The sequence below is a fragment of the Oncorhynchus clarkii genome, chromosome 6 (assembly GCF_045791955.1).
Source record: "Oncorhynchus clarkii lewisi isolate Uvic-CL-2024 chromosome 6, UVic_Ocla_1.0, whole genome shotgun sequence".
Classification (NCBI taxonomy): domain Eukaryota; kingdom Metazoa; phylum Chordata; class Actinopteri; order Salmoniformes; family Salmonidae; genus Oncorhynchus; species Oncorhynchus clarkii.
In genome coordinates, this window is record NC_092152.1 from 30,142,793 (window position 1) to 30,166,770 (window position 23,978).

At 47.0% G+C, this 23,978-nt stretch overlaps 1 protein-coding gene across 9 annotated transcripts in view; it reads left to right on the top strand.

The window, feature by feature from the left end:
* The window catches only part of LOC139410950 (membrane-associated phosphatidylinositol transfer protein 2-like), a 90,610-nt gene extending 67,071 nt beyond the window's left edge, over nt 1-23,539 (top strand). For 2 of the 9 annotated variants that reach the window (XM_071156647.1, XM_071156651.1), the window contains 20 exons: nt 1,973-2,077; nt 2,221-2,285; nt 6,093-6,164; nt 6,930-7,174; nt 7,270-7,459; nt 9,155-9,274; nt 9,547-9,761; nt 9,965-10,140; nt 10,320-10,490; nt 15,187-15,339; nt 16,424-16,588; nt 17,680-17,982; nt 19,032-19,180; nt 19,283-19,399; nt 19,506-19,622; nt 19,855-20,003; nt 22,174-22,323; nt 22,452-22,632; nt 22,882-23,010; nt 23,125-23,539. In XM_071156647.1, coding sequence (XP_071012748.1) covers nt 1,973-2,077; nt 2,221-2,285; nt 6,093-6,164; nt 6,930-7,174; nt 7,270-7,459; nt 9,155-9,274; nt 9,547-9,761; nt 9,965-10,140; nt 10,320-10,490; nt 15,187-15,339; nt 16,424-16,588; nt 17,680-17,982; nt 19,032-19,180; nt 19,283-19,399; nt 19,506-19,622; nt 19,855-20,003; nt 22,174-22,323; nt 22,452-22,632; nt 22,882-23,010; nt 23,125-23,484 — 3,332 coding nt within the window. In that variant the 3' untranslated portion in view covers nt 23,485-23,539. The remainder of the gene's footprint in view (nt 1-1,972; nt 2,078-2,220; nt 2,286-6,092; nt 6,165-6,929; nt 7,175-7,269; nt 7,460-9,154; nt 9,275-9,546; nt 9,762-9,964; nt 10,141-10,319; nt 10,491-15,186; nt 15,340-16,423; nt 16,589-17,679; nt 17,983-19,031; nt 19,181-19,282; nt 19,400-19,505; nt 19,623-19,854; nt 20,004-22,173; nt 22,324-22,451; nt 22,633-22,881; nt 23,011-23,124) is intronic. The other 7 variants (XM_071156652.1, XM_071156648.1, XM_071156649.1 and 4 more) reach the window with 7 other exon arrangements.
* Nucleotides 23,540-23,978: the final 439 nt, after the last annotated feature.

Consider the following 23,978-nt stretch of genomic DNA (forward strand, 5'->3'; position numbering starts at 1 on the left):
GGTGGCCAGTCCTCTTCTGGCTGTGCCGGGTGGAGATTATAACAAAACATGGTCAAGATGTTCAAATGTTCATAAATGACCAGCATGGTCGAATAATAATAAGGCAGAACAGTTGAAACTGGAGCAGCAGCACAGTCAGGTGGACTGGGGACAGCAAGGAGTCATCATGTCAGGTATTCCTGGGGCATGGTCCTAGGGCTCAGGTCCTCCGAGAGAGAGAAAGAGAGAAGGAGAGAATTAGAGAACGCACACCTAGATTCACACAGGACACCGAATAGGACAGGAGAAGTACTCCAGATATAACAAACTGACCCTAGCCCCCCGACACATAAACTACTACTGCAGCATAAATACTGGAGGCTGAGACAGGAGGGGTCAGGAGACACTGTGGCCCATTCCGAGGACACCCCCGGACAGGGCCAAACAGGAAGGATATAACCCCACCCACTTTGCCAAAGCACAGCCCCCACACCACTAGAGGGATATCTTCAACCACCAACTTACCATCCTGAGACAAGGCTGAGTATAGCCCACAAAGACCTCCGAATAAATTCACGCTGAAAAGTGTTTGAGCGTACTCCGATAAATGCTCCCGCTCACATAGCAGCTTTTATACTGCTCAGCTTCTTTACCTGGACTGAGCTTCTCCCTGATCTGTGCAACTGAGGACCAGCAAAACATTGTTTTGGAGGTTTGAGTGGTGACCTTTTGATAAAGCAGAAGTGCATAGGCTACAGGTTGTGTAATGTGATTTCACTGAAAGATCCCAGTGGCTTGGTGATTTGATTGAGGAGGCTATGCTATTCCAAAACCACTATGGTTTCTAAAGGAACACATACAATTCAGGGTAGTAATTACTTTATCAGTATTAATATTTATCTACAATGATTAGCCACATGGCCAGATAATATCCTATGGTAGAGATCAGGGTGTACTGTGTGTTTATATCTATCTGTACTCAGCCAGTACACAGAAGCCCCTTTCACATTTGTGAACATATAAATGACTAAAAAGTTCCGTGTTCCTTGTCACAGAATGTTTGAGAATGATCTGTGACTGGTCATCTGGACCCAGTTTTTTAAATGTTATCTGGATTTCGCCTCTAGGGTAGGATTAAATGCATAGAAATATAATGAAAAGAAAGGATGAATCATGGACTTGAATGGGGACACCCCCGTTCTATTCATTCTATTTCTATGCATTTAATCCTATCTGATAGGCAAAATCCAGATGGATAACTTTTGAAAAACAGGGACCTAAATATCAGTGGTGTAAAGTACTTAAGTAAAATTACTTTAAAGTACTACTGAAGTACTACGTTTTGGGGGGTATCTGTACTTTACTATTTATATTTTTTACAACTTTTACTTCACTACATTCCTAAAGAAAATATTGTACTTTTTACTCCATACATTTCCCTGACAACCCAAAGGGGTCGTTACATTTTGAATGCTTAGCAAGACAGGAAAATTGTGAAATTCACGCACTTACCAGGAGAACACGTGGTCATCCCTACTGCCTGTCTATGTTCTGGTGGACTCACAAACACAAATGCATCTTTTGTAAATAATGTCTGAGTGTTGGAGTGTGCCCCTGGCTATCCATACATTTTTTTAAACAAGAAAATGGTGCAGTCAGCTTTGCTTTATATAAGGAATTTGAAATTATTTCTACTTTTAGTTTTGATACTTAAGTATATTTTAGCATTTACATTTACTTTTGATACTTATATTTAAAACCAAATACTTTTAAACTTTTACTCAAGTAGTACTATACTGGGTGAATTTCACTTTTACTTGAGTAACTTTCTATTAAGGTATCTTTTACTTTTACTCAAGTATGAAAATTAGGTACTTTTTCCACCACTGCTGAATATATTGTAGGTGGGATAAAATGGCACATTGACTTAACAGGTGTTATACTTGGTAATATGGACACCTGGTAAAACAAATCCTGTCCCTTCTCCCCACAGAGGACTTGTCAGATGATGAACAGGTTTTCCCCAAGGAGATCGCCAAGTGGAACTCCAATGACCTCATGGACAAGATTGAGGCGGCTGACGCAGAAGACAACCCTGGTATGGAGACGAACCCTATGTGTTGTATTATGGGAGATAGGCAAGACCGAGGAGATGGAGTTTGTGTCAGTGTCTTTTTTTACCGACAGTGTTATATTACTCTGATTCTCGACGTTAAAGTGTGTCTCTGGATGTTTCTGCAGGAGAGCTGTACAAGGATATGGCAGGGGACTATGAGAGGGCAGCCAGCGAGGAGAGACTAGATGAGGTAGGTACTTGGGAGGGTGAAGGGCTTTTCAACTGAACATTGGTATACCAACAACACCATGACAGCCAGACCCAAAATTCGTAACATGTTACGTACAGTTGAAGTCGGAGGTTTACAGCTACTCGCACAAGCCTCTCCAGGTTCTCCTTTACCCAGATCCAGATAGCAGATGTTCTGAAAGAGCTGCAAAACCTGGACCCGTACAAATCAGCTGGGCTTGACAATCTGGACCCTCTATTTCTGAAACTATCCGCCGCCATTGTCGCAACCCCTATTACCAGCCTGTTCAACCTCTCTTTCATATCGTCTGAGATCCCCAAGGATTGGAAAGCTGCCACAGTCATCCCCCTCTTCAAAGGGGGAGACACCCTGGACCCAAACTGTTACAGACCTATATCCATCCTGCCCTGCCTATCGAAGGTCTTCGAAAGCCAAGTCAACAAACAGGACACTGACCATCTCGAATCCCACCGTACCTTCTCCGCTGTGCAATCTGGTTTCCGAGCCGGGCACGGGTGCACCTCAGCCATGTTTAAGGTACTAAACAATATCATAACCGCCATCGATAAAAGACAGTACTGTGCAGCCGTCTTCATCGACCTTGCCAAGGCTTTCGACTGTCAATCACCATATTCTTATCGGCAGACTCAGTAGCCTCTGTTTTTCTGATGACTGCCTTGCCTGGTTCACCAACTACTTTGCAGACAGAGTTCAGGGTGTCAAATCGGAGGGCATGCTGTCCAGTCCTCTGGCAGTCTCTATGGGGGTGCCACAGGGTTCAATTCTCGGGCCGACTCTTTTCTCTGTACATATCAATGATGTTGCTCTTGCTGCAGGCGATTCCCTTATCCACCTCTACGCAGACGACACTATTCTGTATACTTCCGGCCCGTCCTTGGACACTGTGCTGTCTAACCTCCAAACGAGCTTCAATGCCATACAACACTCCTTCCGTGGCCTCCAACTGCTCTTAAACGCTAGTAAAACCAAATGCATGCTTTTCAACCGTTCGCTGCCTGCACCCGCACGCCCGACTAGCATCACCACCCTGGATGGTTCCGACCTAGAATACGTGGACATCTATAAGTACCTAGGTGTCTGGCTAGACTGTAAACTTTCCTTCCAGACTCATATCAAACATCTCCAATCTAAAATCAAATCTAGAGTCGGCTTTCTATTCCGCAACAAAGCCTCCTTCACTCACGCCGCCAAACTTACCCTAGTAAAACTGACTATCCTACCGATCCTCGACTTCGGCGATGTCATCTACAAAATAGCTTCCAATACTCTACTCAGCAAACTGGATGCAGTTTATCACAGTGCCATCCGCTTTGTTACTAAAGCACCTTATACCACCCACCACTGCGACCTGTATGCTCTAGTCGGCTGGCCCTCGCTACATATTCGTCGCCAGACCCACTGGCTCCAGGTCATATACAAGTCCATGCTAGGTAAAGCGCCGCCTTATCTCAGTTCACTGGTCACGATGGCAACACCAGCAGGTGTATCTCACTGATCATCCCCAAAGCCAACACCTCATTTGGCCGTCTTTCGTTCCAGTTCTCTGCTGCCTGTGACTGGAACGAATTGCAAAAATCGCTGAAGTTGGAGACTTATATCTCCCTCACCAACTTTAAGCATCAGCTATCTGAGCAGCTTACCGATCGCTGTACATAGTCTAATGGTAAATAGCCCACCCAATTTTACCTACCTCATCCCCATACTGTTTATTTATTTACCTTTCTGCTCTTTTGCACACCAATATCTCTACCTGTACATGACCATCTGATCATTTATCACTCCAGTGTTAATCTGCAAAATTGTAATTATTCGCCTACCTCCTCATGCCTTTTGCACACAATGTATATAGACTCTTTTTTTCTACTGTGTTATTGACTTGTTAATTGTTTACTCCATGTGCAACTCTGTGTTGTCTGTTCACACTGCTATGCTTTATCTTGGCCAGGTCGCAGTTGCAAATGAGAACTTGTTCTCAACTAGCCTACCTGGTTAAATAAAGGTGAAATAAAAAAATACACCTTAGCCAAATACATTTAAACTGACATTTATACAATTCCTGACATTTAATCCTAGTAAAAATTCCCTGTCATAAGTCAGTTAGGATCACCACTTTTATTTTAAGAAAGTGAAATATCAGAATAATAGTAGAGTGATTTATTTCAGCTTTTATTTCTTTCAACACATTCCCAGTGGGTCAGAAGTTTACATACACTCAATTAGTATTTGGTAGCATTGCCTTTAAATTGTTTAACTTGGGTCAAACATTTCAGGTAGCCTTCCACAAGCTTCCCACAATAAGTTGGATGAATTGTTTGCCCATTCCTCCTGACAGAGCTGGTGTAACTGAGTCAGGTTTGTAGGCCCTCTCACACGCTTTTTCAGTTCTGCCCACACATGTTCTTTAGGATTGAGTTCAGGGCTTTGTGATGGCCACTCCAATACCTTGACTTTGTTGTCCTTAAGCCATTTTGCCACAACTTTGGAAGTATGCTTGGGGTCATTGTCCATTTGGAAGTCCATTTGTTGCTTCAATATATCCACCTAATTTTACTTCCTCATGATGCCATCTATTTTGTGAAGTGCACCAGTCCCTCCTGCAGCAAAGCACCCCCACACCATGATGCTGCCACCCCCGTGCTTCACGGTTGGGATGGTGTTCTTCGCTTGCAAGCCTCCCCCTTTTTCCTCCAAACATGATGATGGTCATTATGACCAAACAGTTCTATTTTTGTTTCATCAGACCAGAGGACATTTCTCCAAAAAGTACGATCTTTGTCCCCATGTGCAGTTGCAAACCGTAGTCTGTCTTTTTTTATGGTGGTTTTGGAGCAGTGGCTTCTTCCTTGCTGAGCGGCCTTTCAGGTTATGTCAATTAAAGGACTCATTTTACTGTGGATATAGATACTTTTGGACCTGTTTCTTCCAGCATCTTCACAAGATCCTTTGCTGTTGTTCTGGGATTGATTTGCACTTTTCGCACCAAAGTACGTTCATCTCTCGGAGACAGAAGGCGTCTCCTTCCTGAGTGGTATGACGGCTGTGTGGTCCCATGGTGTTTATACTTGAGTACTATTGTTTATACAGATGAACGTGGTACCTTCAGGCGTTTGGAAATTGCTCCCAAGGATGAACCAGACTTGTGGAGGTCTACAATTTTTTTCCTGAGGTCTTGGCTGATTTCTTTTTATTTCCCCATGATGTCAATCAAAGAGGCACTGAGTGTGAAGGTAGGCCTTGAAATACATCCACAGGTACACCTCCAATTGACTCAAATGATGTCAATTAGCCTTTTAGAAGCTTCTAAAGCCATGACATTTTCTGGAATTTTCCTAGCTGTTTGAAGGCACAGTCAACTTAGTGTATGTATATTCTGACCCACTGGAATTGTGATAAGTGAAATAATCTGTCTTTAAACAATTATTGGAAAAATGACTTGTGTCGTGCACAAAGTAGATGTCCTAACCAACCGACTTGCCAAAACTACAGTTTGTTAACAAAACATTTGTGGAGTGGTTGAAAAACGAGTTTGAATGACTCCAATCTAAGTGTATGTAAACTTCCGATTTCAACTGTAGATGCGGTCTGGCTGAGATCATATTCAGACAAAATATCAACATTAAACATGCAGGAGGTATGAGCTAAAGGGAAACTTAAATCCCAGTCACCCAGCCACTAAAGCGCTCAAGCCTAACAGTAGGTGTTGAAGTGAATATTCTGTGTAGGGCTTTAGTGGTGGCAGTCAGAGAGGTGGACTCCTTCAAGCACTCTCTGTCCTCTTGTGTTCAGATGCGTGGCTCTGTTAGCAGCCAAGCCTATAGCTCTACCATTCCCACCATCACCGTAACCAAGCACCAGTCAGTAAGTAAACTTCCTGTCCCATTGCATTATGGGCCAGAGTAGATCCACAGACACCCTAACAGACCCAGTAGTAACTGCCCTGCTCCTGTCTTTTCCCTAGCCCACCCCCTCTACTCCTCAAACCCCCTATCCCTTATGAAATATTCTCTGAACTGTAGCCGTGGAGTGTATTGTGTACAGCCTCTGTGAAAAATGTGAGTTTTTGAACACACAAAAACTTCACATTTACATTTTCCCTTTTTATGTGTGTGGTTTTGTATTTGTATACAAATGTGTCTCTGCCCTTGGTTTTTCTTGCTGTTGTAGTGGTTGGCTAAAGTTGGAAGCGTTTGCAGTGTGACCAGCTGGGGTGTAGGTTGGTCAGCATCTCTTAATGATGCTCTGAGTGTGAAGAGGAAAGCTGGACAGGCATGCTGTTGCTGGATAGGGTGTAGTTATCACAAACTGTATATGCTTCCTGAGTTTCATATCTGAAGGAAGTGGAAGTGCAAGCTGAACACACAATGAGATGTTTCGCTATATACTAAAGAGGTGTGTGCAACCACAAAGCCTTGTTATTGTCTCAGTGTGGTTTTGTGAGTAAGTCAAGAAGCATGTTGTCGGTGGTCATGATACTTTAGTAGCCAAGCCAGAAGCATGGTTCTATGGGTGAATGGCTTCATTTCCCTTGCGTTTAACAGATCTCTCTAATGTCCCTCATCCTGCCTTTTCTCTTTACCTCCCATTCACTCCATCCATCCCCCCTCCTTTCATCCCCCATAATAGGACCTGTCCTCCCAGCAATGTCTGCAGCCTTCTAAGATTCATGTGCTGATCCTGGTGTTACATGGGGGCAACATCCTGGACACGGGCGGAGGGGACCAGACCAGTAAGCAAGGTGACATCAACACTATCAGCACGGCCTTTGACGCAGTGATGCGCGTGCACTATCCCACTGCGCTGGGCCGCATCGCCATCCGTCTGGTACCCTGTCCTGCCATCTGCGCTGAGGCCTTCTCCCTGGTGACCAAGTGAGGGACACACACACTCTACACAACCGTAGATATTGTGTACACAACCTACTACTATTACTAACCTTCCCCTGTGTGTGTATCCCTGGCTTCAGTCTCAGCCCATACAGTTATGATGAGAGCTGTCTGTCTAGCAGTCAGGACCACATCCCCCTGGCTGCCCTGCCTCTGCTGGCCACCTCCGCCCCCCAGTACCAGGAGGCTGTGGCCACCGTCATCATGAGAGCCAACCAGGTGTACAATGACTTCATCAGGTCCCTGAACGGGGCAACCTTCTCTGGCCAGGTGAGGAGCTGCTACTGACCTGTCAGCCTCTCCGTTAATACGGGCCTGTCAACCTCTCCGTTAATACGGGCCTGTCAGCCTCTCCGTTAATACGGGCCTGTCAGCCTCTCCGTTAATACGGGCCTGTCAGCCTCCCTGTTGATACGGGCCTGTCAGCCTCTCCGTTAATACGGGCCTGTCAGCCTCCCTGTTGATACGGGCCTGTCAGCCTCTCCGTTAATACGGGCCTGTCAGCCTCTCCGTTAATACGGGCCTGTCAGCCTCTTCGTTAATACGGGCCTGTCAGCCTCTCCGTTAATACGGGCCTGTCAGCCTCTCCGTTAATACGGGCCTGTCAGCCTCTCCGTTAATACGGGCCTGTCAGCCCCTCCGTTGATACAGGCCTGTCAGCCTCCCTGTTGATACGGGCCTGTCAGCCTCTCCGTTAATACGGGCCTGTCAGCCTCTCCGTTAATACGGGCCTGTCAGCCTCTCCGTTAATACGGGCCTGTCAGCCTCCCTGTTGATACGGGCCTGTCAGCCTCTCCGTTAATACGGGCCTGTCAGCCTCTCCGTTAATACGGGCCTGTCAGCCTCTTCGTTAATACGGGCCTGTCAGCCTCTCCGTTAATACGGGCCTGTCAGCCTCTCCGTTAATACGGGCCTGTCAGCCTCTCCGTTAATACGGGCCTGTCAGCCTCTCCGTTAATACGGGCCTGTCAGCCTCCCTGTTGATACGGGCCTGTCAGCCTCTCCGTTGATACGGGCCTGTCAGCCTCTCCGTTGATACGGGCCTGTCAGCCTCTCCGTTAATACGGGCCTGTCAGCCTCTCCGTTAATACGGGCCTGTCAGCCTCTCCGTTGATACGGGCCTGTCAGCCTCTCCGTTGATACGGGCCTGTCAGCCTCTCCGTTGATACAGGCCTGTCAGCCCCTCCGTTGATACGGGCCTGTCAGCCCCTCCGTTAATACGGGCCTGTCAGCCTCCCCGTTGATACGGGCCTGTCAGCCTCCCCGTTGATACGGGCCTGTCAGCCTCCCCGTTGATACGGGCCTGTCAGCCTCTCCGTTGATACGGGCCTGTCAGCCTCTCCGTTGATACGGGCCTGTCAGCCTCTCCGTTGATACGGGCCTGTCAGCCTCTCCGTTGATACGGGCCTGTCAGCCTCTCCGTTGATACAGGCCTGTCAGCCCCTCCGTTGATACGGGCCTGTCAGCCCCTCCGTTGATACGGGCCTGTCAGCCCCTCCGTTGATACGGGCCTGTCAGCCTCTCCGTTGATACGGGCCTGTCAGCCTCTCCGTTGATACGGGCATGGCCTGCTCTTTAATTGGAGCTCTAAAATGGCAAGAGCATGTTTCCAAGTCAAAGAGGAGATTTCTTATGAAAAACATCATTTGGATTTGAATCCTTTCAGCACCAAATGAATTATGTGGGTGTTTTCTGTTTCTGAATTATGTGGATGTTTTCTGACACTAGCATTCAATATTTGTCGCAAATTGAATTTAGTTTACATTTTTCTAACAAATTGTCAGAGGCTCACATTATTTGACAGATTATTTTTACTTATGTGCGCCTGCAAATGTGTGGGTGTGTTTGATTATGTGGTTATTACAGCTGATTATTTTAAAAGGGGTTGGAAGCCGTTATCTGCATCCTGTTGGATATCTAATGACCTGATCTGTTTTAGTAAATTGACCTGTGACCTCTGTGTAGGTGTGCCTGATTGGGGACTGTGTGGGAGGGATCCTGGGGTTTGACGCATTGTGCAGCAGCAACCAAACTATTGGTGACAGCCAGAACAGCAGCCGCAGGGGCAGTGTAATCAGCGTACAGGTAAGACCTAAACCTTGATGCTTATTTACTCTCTCTGTTCCTAAGCTTTACATCGTTACCCATACTCCAAATCACAGACACTCACTCACCTAGTAGCTCAAAATAAAAGTTACAACACTCTACTATTTCACCACCACATTTCTCCGCTGAGAAGCACACTTATCCAGCGTCCAACCTAGGTCTGGTGCCGTTTGCATGTCAGTTAAGTTCAGCATACATTCCCCATCCTCTGCCCCCCCCCCCCCCCCCCCCCCCCTCATCCCTCCCTGCAGGACCAGGACCTCCTCTCCCCAGGCATCATCATAAACAGTGGGCACGGCTCTGCCTCTCCCACTCTGGAGGGCAGCCGCCACCTGAGCCTCAGCAACATCGACATCCCCCGCTCAGGAGGACCAGACGACTCCAAGAGACAGCAGCCGCGCAAAAGGAGTGGAGACTCCACATACGAGCTGGACACCATCAAACACCACCAGGCCTTCCTGACCAGGTGTGACAGGATCTATGTTACTACAGTTACATGACATAATTGATGTAGCTGATGGATAATAGTATGTCACTGTACTGAGAAGGGTATGGCTATGCTTGTGATATTGTAGAGTCATGGGTTGCTGTAATCTTTTACCTACATTGATCTGTCTTTCTGCTTCCCTCTTTCTGACTCTGGCTGTTTGTCTATTGTTTTCCCCTCAGCCTCCACTCCAGTGTCCTGCGGACTGACCCGTGCTCCCGCAGGTCCAGCAGCAGCACCTTCCAGGATGCAGGCTGTCTGGGGAGGTTTGACTTTGAGGTGGCAGACTTCTTCCTCTTCGGCTCTCCTCTGGGCCTTGTCCTTGCCCTGAGGAAGACTGTCATTCCTGTGCTGGATGGTAATCCCACCTAAACAGAGGGAAAATTAATAAAGTGCTTTAAAAATGTGTTATTTTAATATGTGAACATTTTTGGGCTATGAATCGGGAAGTGAAAACCAAGGAGGTACTATGGGGTCTTATCTCCTTGAAACCCCCTTCTCCTTCTTTTATGCCTGTCAACGTCTGTCTCCCCTTAGTGGCCCAGCTGCGCCCAGCTTGCCAGCAGGTCTACAACCTGTTCCATTCAGCCGACCCCTCGGCCTCGCGCCTGGAGCCCCTCCTAGAGAAGAAGTTCCACCTCCTGCCCCCCTTCAATGTACCCCGCTACACACGCTTCCCCCTGGGGGACGGCAACTCCGCTCTACTGGGTGAGCACCCTGGAATGAGAGCTGGAAGAGTTCACTCAGACACACACACTCACACACAAGCCAGTACCTGTATGAGCATATATCTGTTGTGGAAATATATGCAAACAAAAAATGTACTCATTTGTTACATTCATTGGTTATATAGCCCTTGTTTTGATTAACCATTGGGGACTCTGTGGGATGTAGCAGAGTGTGTAGAAACTGACAAATGTGATGGATTATGTTTGTTTTTTGACTTCTCTCCCACACGTACAGGGAATGTCTCCGAGACCTATTGCCAGTGGTCTGTTGATTGCTATAGTGAGAGGCACCGAAAATAGCTTCAAGTTGAGAAAAATGAAGAAATAAAATGGCCGAACTCTATGCAGTGCATTCAGAAAGTATTCAGACCCCTTCCCTTTTACGTTACAGCTTTATTCTAAAATGGGGAGAAGGGCCTTGGTCAGGGAGGTGACCAAGAACCTGATGGTCACTCTGACAGAGCTCTAGAGTTGCTCTGTGGAGATGAGAGTACCTTCCAGAAGGACAACCATCGAAGATTGAACTCTTTGACCTGAATACCAAGCGTTAACATCTGGAGGAAACCTGGCACCATCCCCACTGTGACGCATGGTGGTGACAGCATCATGCTGTGGGGATGTTTTTCAGCGGCAGGGACTGAGAGACTAGTCTGGATCGAGGGAAAGATGAACAGAGCAAAGTACAGAGTGAGAGAACCTGCTCCAGAGCGCTCATGACCTCAGACTGGGTCGACGGTTCACCTTCAAACAGGACAACGACCCTAAGCACACAGCCAAGACAACGCAGGAGTGGCTTTGGGACAAGTCTCTGCATGTCCTTTATTGGCCCAGCCAGAGCCCGAACTTGAACCCAATCGAACATCTCTGGAGAGGCCTGAAAATAGCTGTGCAGCGACGCTCCTCATCCAACCTGACAGAGCTTGAAAGGAACTGCAGAGAAGAATGGGAGAAACTCCCAAAATAAAATACAATTTTATTTGTCACATGCGCCGAATACAACAGGTGAAATGCTTACTTACAAGCCCTTAACCAACAATGCAGTTTTAAGAAAATACAATAAATAAATAAAAATAAACAAAGAGATAAGAATAACAAATAAAGGAACAGCAGTAAATAACAATAGTAGGGCTAAATACAGGGGGTACCAGTACAGAGTCAATGTGGAGGCTATATACAGGGTGTTACGGTACAGAGTCAATGTGGAGGCTATATACAGGGGGTACCGGTACAGAGTCAATGTGGAGGCTATATATAGGGTGTTACGGTACAGAGTCAATGTGGAGGCTATATACAGGGGGTACCGGTACAGAGTCAATGTGGAGGCTATATATAGGGTGTTACGGTACAGAGTCAATGTGGAGGCTATATACAGGGTGTTACGGTACAGAGTCAATGTGGAGGCTATATATAGGGTGTTACGGTACAGAGTCAATGTGGAGGCTATATACAGGGTGTTACGGTACAGAGTTAATGTGGAGGCTATATACAGGGTGTTACGGTACAGAGTCAATGTGGAGGCTATATACAGGGTGTTACGGTACAGAGTCAATGTGGAGGCTATATATAGGGTGTTACGGTACAGAGTCAATGTGGAGGCTATATACAGGGTGTTACGGTACAGAGTCAATGTGGAGGCTATATACAGGGTGTTACGGTACAGAGTCAATGTGGAGGCTATATACAGGGTGTTACGGTACAGAGTCAATGTGGAGGCTATATACAGGGTGTTACGGTACAGAGTCAATGTGGAGGCTATATACAGGGTGTTACGGTACAGAGTCAATGTGGAGGTTATATACAGGGGGTACCGGTACAGAGTCAATGTGGAGGCTATATACAGGGGGTACTGGTACAGAGTCAATGTGGAGGCTATATACAGGGGGTACCGGTACAGAGTCAATGTGGAGGCTATATACAGGGGGTACCGGTACAGAGTCAATGTGGAGGCTATATACAGGGGGTACCGGTACAGAGTCAATGTGGAGGCTATATACAGGGGGTACCGGTACAGAGTCAATGTGCGGAGGCTATATATAGGGTGTTACGGTACAGAGTCAATGTGGAGGCTAAATACAGGGGGTACCAGTACAGAGTCAATGTGGAGGCTATATATAGGGTGTTACGGTACAGAGTCAATGTGGAGGCTATATACAGGGTGTTACGGTACAGAGTCAATGTGGAGGCTATATATAGGGTGTTACGGTACAGAGTCAATGTGGAGGCTATATACAGGGTGTTACGGTACAGAGTCAATGTGGAGGCTATATACAGGGTGTTACGGTACAGAGTCAATGTGGAGGCTATATACAGGGTGTTACGGTACAGAGTCAATGTGGAGGCTATATACAGGGTGTTACGGTACAGAGTCAATGTGGAGGCTATATACAGGGTGTTACGGTACAGAGTCAATGTGGAGGCTATATACAGGGTGTTACGGTACAGAGTCAATGTGGAGGCTATATACAGGGTGTTACGGTACAGAGTCAATGTGGAGGCTATATACAGGGTGTTACGGTACAGAGTCAATGTGGAGGCTATATACAGGGTGTTACGGTACAGAGTCAATGTGGAGGTTATATACAGGGGGTACCGGTACAGAGTCAATGTGGAGGCTATATACAGGGGGTACTGGTACAGAGTCAATGTGGAGGCTATATACAGGGGGTACCGGTACAGAGTCAATGTGGAGGCTATATACAGGGGGTACCGGTACAGAGTCAATGTGGAGGCTATATACAGGGGGTACCGGTACAGAGTCAATGTGCGGAGGCTATATATAGGGTGTTACGGTACAGAGTCAATGTGGAGGCTAAATACAGGGGGTACCAGTACAGAGTCAATGTGGAGGCTATATATAGGGTGTTACGGTACAGAGTCAATGTGGAGGCTATATACAGGGTGTTACGGTACAGAGTCAATGTGGAGGCTATATATAGGGTGTTACGGTACAGAGTCAATGTGGAGGCTATATACAGGGTGTTACGGTACAGAGTCAATGTGGAGGCTATATACAGGGTGTTACGGTACAGAGTCAATGTGGAGGCTATATACAGGGTGTTACGGTACAGAGTCAATGTGGAGGCTATATACAGGGTGTTACGGTACAGAGTCAATGTGGAGGCTATATACAGGGTGTTACGGTACAGAGTCAATGTGGAGGCTATATACAGGGTGTTACGGTACAGAGTCAATGTGGAGGCTATATACAGGGTGTTACGGTACAGAGTCAATGTGGAGGCTATATACAGGGTGTTACGGTACAGAGTCAATGTGGAGGCTATATACAGGGTGTTACGGTACAGAGTCAATGTGGAGGTTATATACAGGGGGTACCGGTACAGAGTCAATGTGGAGGCTATATACAGGGGGTACTGGTACAGAGTCAATGTGGAGGCTATATACAGGGGGTACCGGTACAGAGTCAATGTGGAGGCTATATACAGGGGGTACCGGTACAGAGTCAATGTGGAGGCTATATACAGAGGGTACCGGTGCAGAGTCAATGTGGAGGCTATATACAGGGGGTACCGGTACAGAGTCAATGTGGAGGCTATATACAGGGGGTACCGGTACAGAGTCAATGTGGAGGCTATATACAGGGGGTACCGGTACAGAGTCAATGTGGAGGCTATATACAGGGGGTACCGGTACAGAGTCAATGTGCGGAGGCTATATACAGGGGGTACCGGTACAGAGTCAATGTGCGGGGGGCACCGGTGTCGAGGTAATTGAGGTAATATGTACATGTAGGTGGTGTTATTAAAGTGATTATGCATAGATAATAACAGAGAATAGCAGCAGCGTTCCCGGGGGAGGCACAATGCAAATAGTCTGGGTAGCCATTTGATTAGCTGTTCAGGAGTCTTATGGCCAAATCTTTTCAGTCTCCAGAGGGGGAATAGGTTTTGTCGTGCCCTCTTCACGACTGTCTTGGTGTGCTTGGACCATGTTAGTTTGTTGGTGATGTGGACACCAAGGAACTTGAAGCTCTCAACCTGCTCCACTTACAGCCCTGTCGATGAGAATGGGGGGCGTGCTCGGTCCTCCTTTTCCTGTAGTCCACAATCATCTCCTTTGTCTTGATAAAGCTGTGCAAAGCTTGTAGGGTCATACCCAAGAAGACCCGAGGCTGTAATCACTGCCAAAGGTGCTTCAACACAGTACAGAGTAAAGGGTCTGAATACTTATGTAAATGTGATATTTCAGTATTTTCTTTTTAATACATTTGAAAAACGTTAAAAAAAAACATGTATCATTATGGGGTATTGTGTGTAGATTGATGAGGGGGAAAAAACTATTTCATCAATTTTAGAATAAGGCTGTAACGTAACAAAATGTGGAAAAACTCAAGGGCTCTGAATACTCCAAATGTACTGTATGCTGTATATGACTTTGGTTAGAACCAACAGAGTCTGAATTAGAATCCAAGAACAGCATCATCCTGCTCCCCTTAGCTCTACTACAACCTGTTGTTGCCTTAGTTACTCCTACTGCAGTATTTCCTGTAGCTCTAAGGGCTTGACTCGCAAATCCTGTTTCACAGTTTTCATGTTTCATGTTTTCTGTGTCTTCATTGTCTTCCTTTCCCCTCTCTCGATCTCCTGCCCCCATCTCTGAAAAAACCTACCCCCTTACCCTGAAAACCCTACCCTCTGATCACCCACCTCCCCCTTTAGTGGAGACAGTCCAGAGCAACCCTCAGCTCCTGCTCGATAGTGGGACCCCCCTCTCTTTCCGCTGTCAGGAACCTATCAGCGAGACCTGCATCCCTGTGCCCGTGCTAAACTGGCAGGAGGGCTCCCTCAAGGCCACACCTGCTGTTCTAGAGTGTGTGTAGCCTCTCCTCTTCACTTGCATCCCCCGATGTCTCATACTCTGTGTCGTACATGTCTTTTTGTGTTAGTTGCACCCTCTTTCCACACTGACTTTGTCTGTGTGTATGTTTTCACACCCTTACCAATACTGGTGTATTAGAATGCTTTGGGAATGTTACCCCACTCAAGAGTTGGGGTCACATTACTGGCTGTTCCAGGTCAATCATGTCCTATATGAGCCCTCGTTCTGCAGGATTCAGTTCATTGCCTTTATTATAGCTCATTAGCATGGCCCTCAGAATCTCTAAACATTTTTATGATTTACAGAGACTGCAATGGGTACCACAGTGAATGAAACCTTGACCTGGAAGAGTCTGTCCTTGTTTTGCTGTGTTTCGCTAATGCCATAAATGATTTATGTCCTTTGTAATGGTATGTAAATAGCGTGCCACTTCCTGCACTCGTTGTTGTGATGTGGTTTCTTTGCTGCCGCAGCATCTCCTCAGCATCATATACAAGAGTTGGGGATTGTGTTTTAAGGTGGTAGGCAAAGGTCTCCATATAAACCATAACTGTCTTCTGGTAGATTTTGCCAAATCTGAGGCTTGGAAGCTAAACGGACTGTGTTGCTCAGATGTCGGCTTGAATCATGGAACCCTGCCCCTTGCATTGTAATTATGTATCCTTGTGTTTTTCTGCTTGTGATGGTGGTGAATATAGTATCTCCTGACTTTTTTGTTACAACAACATGTTGATTAGCTTCACATACTAAATGAGACTGTTACCACTTTAGTTATACATGGTAATAATAATCCAGCTAATCATTTGACAGATATTAAAAACTTTGAGGCATAGTGCTGTGACAACCAATGGAGTAACATCTCACTTTTAACATGCTGTTGTATTAATCAGTCCACTATCTGATCACTCACTGATTGTCCAAGAAATCTGATGTTGGCACCTGCTGGTTTCTGAAACCATGGTGTGGTCCATCACATTTCTTGGTTGCAACCCCCTCCTTCTCATCCTGTTCCCTCGCTGTTCATCCTCCTCTTGTCTTGTCTATGTCTAATGGGATCTCCTTGTTTCGACTCAATAGCGGATGTTGTTCAGTCTCATGGTGGTGTCTTCATGGACAGTTCGTACCCCTCCTCCCCCGTTACGGGCCCCCACTGCCGGGGCCTGCGCAGGGCCAGTGAGGTCAGCATTGCCAGCCAGGTTTCAGGAATGGCAGACAGTTACACTGCCACCAACATAGCCAACAGTAAGTGTTCTCGTTACCACAAGTATCTCTCTCTCAACTCCTCTTTCAGTCAATCTCTTCTCTCTCCTTAGTTCGACCCTCTCTTTTCTTTTCTGTCCTGTTCTATCTTCCTCTTCCTACTCCACCGCACTCCTTCAATCTTTTCTCTCTCGCTCATTCTAACCGTCCTTACTCAGACTGCACACATCACTCAGTGCACCGGATCCCGAGCGGCTCTGTAGGGACCCAGTTGTGCCTGCATTCACGGAATAACCACATAGTTACCTGCTAGCTAGCGCCAACACATTATAACACCTGTGATGGATTGCACTGCTCTAAGCCCCTTCATCATAGAGGGAGCAAACAGTGGACGTTGTCCATTGTTCAAATACAATGTGCCAGAAGATTATCACTCTACTACTAAAGAAACCAAAGCTCACCTCCTTTCACTGCGTGTCTGTCTTACTCTGACCCATTGTTTGAATATAAATGCAAAGGCTGCGTTCTGCATTTATTTAATGTTTGCCATGCATGTAGAGACCCGTTTAGCTGAATCATTCCTGCATTGTTCGCTCCCTGTCGCACTGTCTGCCAAGGTGACCAAGCTTCTGTTGTTTGATGTAAAGATTTTCTCCCAAAGTAGTGGATATGTCCTATATAAGGCCTAATAACACCTACAGAAGTATCACATGGCTTTAAAAACATTTACTAACCATGTACTCAGTTGGGAAGTTGCAATAGTGCGTTGATGAGATCATTTCTAGTTCATGGTTATTGGAAGAAATGCCATGGAAAACGTTTTTCACTGTTCAGGAATACAACAAAACTAAGAGTGCACAATATGTTGTGAAAAAAAGTATGAAAATGGGTTTTGTTGAATAAATAATTATAACCTTTTTTTCAGTTCATCAGAGGACCAATCAGACACTCAATTTAATATTTTGTTTTGAAGACATTTTCAGGTTGTGAATGCAGCTCGTAGCAAAAGTACTTCACATGTATGTTTTGTAAACTGGAATTAACTGCATTATACAGTATGACACCAATTTCCTTTGTCATTATCCATCAATCATTTTCACCTGGTTTCTTTCTTTTTGTTTTGTTTCCCATAGCACAACCATGCCAAATTAACCAAACCAAAAAACTCAGCCTTTTGTCCCAAATCGCCCTGACATCACAAACCAAATTCTCCCTGAGAAGCCCCCCTAAATCCCATAGAAAAGAAAAGACTGATCCAGTCCGAGGATCTACTGACACAGACAACGAGCCACAACCAGACCCAGAGGCAGACCCAGACGCTAACAGAGGTGTAAGCCCCTGTGGCTCTGGTCAGTTAGAGAGACACCTGTCAGCTGGCCTGGATTATACCATATATGACCTGGTCTCCCTGGACTCCCAGGCAGAGGTGGATCAAGGTATTCTTCTAAGGGAATGGACCCTATCAACTCTGTACCAAAGCCAGGCTGAGGCTACTACTGACTCCTATCCTCCTCTTCTTTAAATCCTAATTTATTGTGCAATCAATCTATTTTCAATATGCTTCTTGGCTGCCCTAGACATCTCCCAGCTTGACTCACTCTCCCTCTCTGTTTCTATGATGAACTCTGCTCTGAAAGGACTGACCCCAACCCTCTTCCCTGGTGGAATATGTCTATTGTATACAATAGTCCCAACAAACTTTACACTTTAAAAGTGTAACATACCCATCATCCAAATGATATAGCGGGAAGGCTACTGGCCCAATTTGCCAGTCTCTGCCTCACAGTTAACACCATTGAACATAGGTGAGTTCATGAGAAGTCCACCACCAACAAAATGGAAGATATGTTTACAAAACCATCACACCATTTTACCACTGCCATGTGGTAGAGCCCTATGGACACTGTAACAGATAAGGTTCCACAGATATTTTTGTCCCGGCCTGTTCTGGAGGCAAACATGAATTGATCAGTGACGGTCCCAGTGTGAATCCACTTAGTTAAGTTTTATTTGGTGTCTTTTTAATCCCATCTTCCCGTTTCTTTATGTTTCATATACTAATACAAATAACTATGCTGCTTTAACATTGACTCATGTTTCATATACTAATACAAATAACTATGCTGCTTTAACATTGACTCATGTTTCATATACTAATACAAATAACTATGCTGCTTTAACATTGACTCATGTTTCTTGTACTAACTTTAACAATGTAATTATTGCATAAACATTATCTTCCCTCCTATATTTGTTTCAAAGCTTTGTCAGCTGGGAGTAACACTCTTCAACTCCTGTCTTACTTCCCTTCTAGCTGAGGAACTGCTGTGGACTATCTGGGCTTTGATAGTGGTTTATGAATGAATGCAGTCTTCCTTCAAACGGTTAATGTTTTTACCTTTCCAGGGGTGTGTATTGGGATGTTTTTGCCCCTCTGCCCCCATGCCACCCCACCCTTACCCATGTACCCCCTCTCACCGTGCAGTCGCAGCCCGTTGGTGGGGAACCAAGCGTATGGACTTTGCCTTGTACTGCCCTGATGCCCTGACAGCCTTCCCCACGGTGGCACTACCGCACCTCTTCCATGCATCCTACTGGGAGTCCACGGATGTAGTGTCCTTCCTGCTGCGACAGGTAAACTCGCCCCCCAAACATCCATGGCCTGTGCCTCTCGCCCCCTTTACACTAGTCTAGGCATGGTGAGTAGGTATGGGGTCATCTATATGTTTCTTTTAGGTGATGAGGCATGAAAACTCCAGCATACTGGAGCTGGATGGTAAGGAGGTGTCAGAGTTCTCTCCATCCAAACCTCGGGAGAAGTGGCTCAGGAAGAGAACCCACGTCAAGATCAGGGTACGGTCTGGTCCAATCAGAACAGTGTTGACCACTTGAAGAGATTCATTCTATAGGCTAACACTGTAATTGTCTCAATCTATTCATGAGTGTGTGTCTTTGACAGAATGTGACAGCCAATCATCGTGTGAACGATGCAGTGTTCACAGAAGATGGGCAGCAGGTTGTGACTGGCCGTTTCATGTACGGACCTCTTGACATGGTCACATTGACAGGGGAGAAGGTGGGCCCTCTCTCTGAGCAATCATTATTTTTATTTATCATTACAACAAAGAAAACAGTATGTGTGTAACACAAAGGCCTATATACAAATATATATATACCTCCCATCTTATGTACTAATCCCTCCATCCATGAGTCATATCTGTATTTGTTTTCAATCCAACACACAGCACATGTATGTGCACATCCTATGTGTTTGTGTTCATAGTTGTCGTATATCTCTTTGTTTACAGGTGGACATCCACATCATGACCCAGCCCCCATCTGGAGACTGGGTGTACTTTGACACGGAGCTGACCAACAGCAGCGGCCGCGTGTACTTCATCATCCCAGAGAGCAAACGGCTGGGGGTTGGTGTCTATCCGGTCAAACTGGTGGTCAGGTGAGACTGGGGGTTGGTGTCTATCTGGTCAAACTGGTGGTCAGGTGAGACTGGGGGTTGGTGTCTATCCGGTCAAACTGGTGGTCAGGTGAGACTGGGGGTTGGTGTCTATCCGGTCAAACTGGTGGTCAGGTGAGACTGGGGGTTGGTGTCTATCCGGTCAAACTGGTGGTCAGGTGAGACTGGGGGTTGGTGTCTATCCGGTCAAACTGGTGGTCAGGTGAGACTGGGGGTTGGTGTCTATCCGGTCAAACTGGTGGTCAGGTGAGACTGGGGGTTGGTGTCTATCCGGTCAAACTGGTGGTCAGGTGAGACTGGGGGTTGGTGTTTATCCGGTCAAACTGGTGGTCAGGTGAGACTGGGGGTTGGTGTCTATCTGGTCAAACTGGTGGTCAGGTGAGACTGGGGGTTGGTGTCTATCTGGTCAAACTGGTGGTCAGGTGAGACTGGGGGTTGGTGTCTATCCGGTCAAACTGGTGGTCAGGTGAGACTGGGGGTTGGTGTCTATCCGGTCAAACTGGTGGTCAGGTGAGACTGGGGGTTGGTGTCTATCCGGTCAAACTGGTGGTCAGGTGAGACTGGGGGTTGGTGTCTATCCGGTCAAACTGGTGGTCAGGTGAGACTGGGGGTTGGTGTCTATCCGGTCAAACTGGTGGTCAGGTGAGACTGGGGGTTGGTGTCTATCCGGTCAAACTGGTGGTCAGGTGAGACTGGGGGTTGGTGTTTATCCGGTCAAACTGGTGGTCAGGTGAGACTGGGGGTTGGTGTCTATCTGGTCAAACTGGTGGTCAGGTGAGACTGGGGGTTGGTGTCTATCTGGTCAAACTGGTGGTCAGGTGAGACTGGGGGTTGGTGTCTATCCGGTCAAACTGGTGGTCAGGTGAGACTGGGGGTTGGTGTCTATCCGGTCAAACTGGTGGTCAGGTGAGACTGGGGGTTGGTGTCTATCCGGTCAAACTGGTGGTCAGGTGAGACTGGGGGTTGGTGTCTATCCGGTCAAACTGGTGGTCAGGTGAGACTGGGGGTTGGTGTCTATCCGGTCAAACTGGTGGTCAGGTGAGACTGGGGGTTGGTGTTTATCCGGTCAAACTGGTGGTCAGGTGAGACTGGGGGTTGGTGTCTATCTGGTCAAACTGGTGGTCAGGTGAGACTGGGGGTTGGTGTCTATCTGGTCAAACTGGTGGTCAGGTGAGACTGGGGGTTGGTGTCTATCCGGTCAAACTGGTGGTCAGGTGAGACTGGGGGTTGGTGTCTATCTTGTCAAACTGGTGGTCAGGTGAGACTGGGGGTTGGTGTCTATCCGGTCAAATTGGTGGTCAGGTGAGACTGGGGGTTGGTGTCTATCTGGTCAAACTGGTGGTCAGGTGAGACTCGGGGTTGGTGTCTATCCGGTCAAACTGGTGGTCAGGTGAGACTGGGGGTTGGTGTCTATCTTGTCAAACTGGTGGTCAGGTGAGACTGGGGGTTGGTGTCTATCCGGTCAAATTGGTGGTCAGGTGAGACTGGGGGTTGGTGTCTATCTGGTCAAACTGGTGGTCAGGTGAGACTGGGGGTTGGTGTCTATCCGGTCAAACTGGTGGTCAGGTGAGACTGGGGGTTGGTGTCTATCCGGTCAAACTGGTGGTCAGGTGAGACTGGGGGTTGGTGTCTATCTGGTCAAACTGGTGGTCAGGTGAGACTGGGGGTTGGTGTCTATCCGGTCAAACTGGTGGTCAGGTGAGACTGGGGGTTGGTGTCTATCCGGTCAAACTGGTGGTCAGGTGAGACTGGGGGTTGGTGTCTATCTGGTCAAACTGGTGGTCAGGTGAGACTCGGGGTTGGTGTCTATCCGGTCAAACTGGTGGTCAGGTGAGACTGGGGGTTGGTGTCTATCTGGTCAAACTGGTGGTCAGGTGAGACTGGGGGTTGGTGTCTATCCGGTCAAACTGGTGGTCAAGTGAGACTGGGGGTTGGTGTCTATCTGGTCAAACTGGTGGTCAAGTGAGACTGGCATCTATGGCACGCTCTTCTATGGCCTCTTTCAGCCAATCCAGTCCTGAGGCCTGATAAGTGGTGACCTCGCTTTTACATTTCTCTAATATATTTTTTTATTCTGTTTCTTAATTGCTTTCCATTTGTATCCGTCTCTCCTCCTCCATCATGAAATGATTTTGTGTCCCATCACTGCCAGGGGGGACCACACATTTGCAGACAGCTACCTGACAGTGCTTCCCCGTGGGACAGAGTTTGTGGTGTTCAGTATAGACGGCTCATTTGCTGCCAGTGTGTCCATCATGGGGAGCGACCCCAAAGTGCGCGCCGGAGCAGTCGACGTGGTCAGGTAATATGCAACTGGCATCATCACTTGGTGGATAGTCATAACCACCAAAATGATTGATCTTTGTTTTTGTTTCTATAGTTGTATTGCACTCTCTCCACTCTTTCTTATACTATTGGATTTCTTTTCAGGCACTGGCAGGACCTGGGCTATCTGATCGTCTATGTGACAGGGCGTCCAGACATGCAGAAGCAGAGAGTGGTGGCCTGGCTGTCTCAGCATAACTTTCCCCATGGCATCGTGTCCTTCTGTGACGGCCTGGTCCACGACCCACTCAGACACAAGGCCAACTTCCTCAAGTCACTCATGGAGGTCAGGATGGGAGTGGGGGTTGGGTGGTGGGTTTCTGGAGGGGACTGAAGGTGGGTAACAGGCTGGGGGTAGGTTCAAAAGTAGTTGAGGGCTAAGGGGAATGGTGCAAAATGCATGATGGGGGACAATGAAGGGAGAAGAGATCATTGAGGAGATGGGGCAAACAAAAAGATAATGAGAGAGATTTTCAAGAAAATAAGTTGTCTTGGTCAGAATTTATAGATGACACGTAATTTTCTGGTTCCACAGGCTCACATGAAGATCTTTGCTGGCTACGGTTCTACCAAAGACATTTCCGTCTACACCTCCATCGGCCTCTCTCCCTCCCAGATCTACATCATTGGCCGACCCTCCAAGAAGATGCAAGCTCAGTGCCAGGTACGATACACATGCACTTCTGACATTTTGAGTTTAGTCCTGGCCCTGAAGTTTACTATATGCAGCACGCCATTACATTTTATGACTGTCTCTTTCCCCTGCCTGTCCCAATAGTTCATTACTGAGGGCTATGCGACCCACCTCTCTCAGCTGGAGTACAACCAGCGCTCCCGGCCACCAAAGACCAGCAGTGCCCGCATGGTCCTACGGAAAGGCAGCTTTGGTCTGGGTGCAAAAAGCGACTTTCTGCGGAAGCGGAACCACCTGCTGCGCACCATTTCCGCCCAGCCGGCCCCCAGCTCGTCCACCGGCAGCGGCCACAGCAGACCAGAGCGCACACAGAGCCAGTCAGACAGCCACAGCCACAGCCAGCACGGCCCGGGACCAGCCCAGCGCAGCATGAGCATGGCAGCAGGCTGCTGGGGCCGCAGTGGCAGCACAAAGCTGGAACCTGGGATTTTCAACCCAAAGTAGGGTTAGAGAGGTAGATAAGTGAGGGAGGATAAGGAGAGTGTGTAAAGTTAGAGAAGAAGAGGATGAAAATGAGAAAGGAGGGAAAGCCTGCAAAATAATAAAATAAATTAAAAAATGAGTAATTTCAAGATGGGAGAGATGCTGAAAGTAGGCTTTCAAGGCTCTATATATAGACAGGAAGTAGAATGAGAGAATACAGCATTGAAAACCTTAGGTGCTACGAACCAGTCTTTGTAAAGCGACACCATCAACATACCTGAATCAACAAAAATATACGGTCAGAGGCTCTTTTTACTTCAGACAGTGATACAATGGAGAAAAGCCTTTTTAAGAAGCATCTTATTTAAGCAAGGAACATGCATGCACAACACACAAACCATTGGCCAACAATAGCAAAAGTTGCTAAAGAAAAAGTTGCATATTGTTTAAGTGTTTATTTATCAATGTCTGTAATACCATATCAATATACATAGTGTGTGTCCTGGACTGGGGCT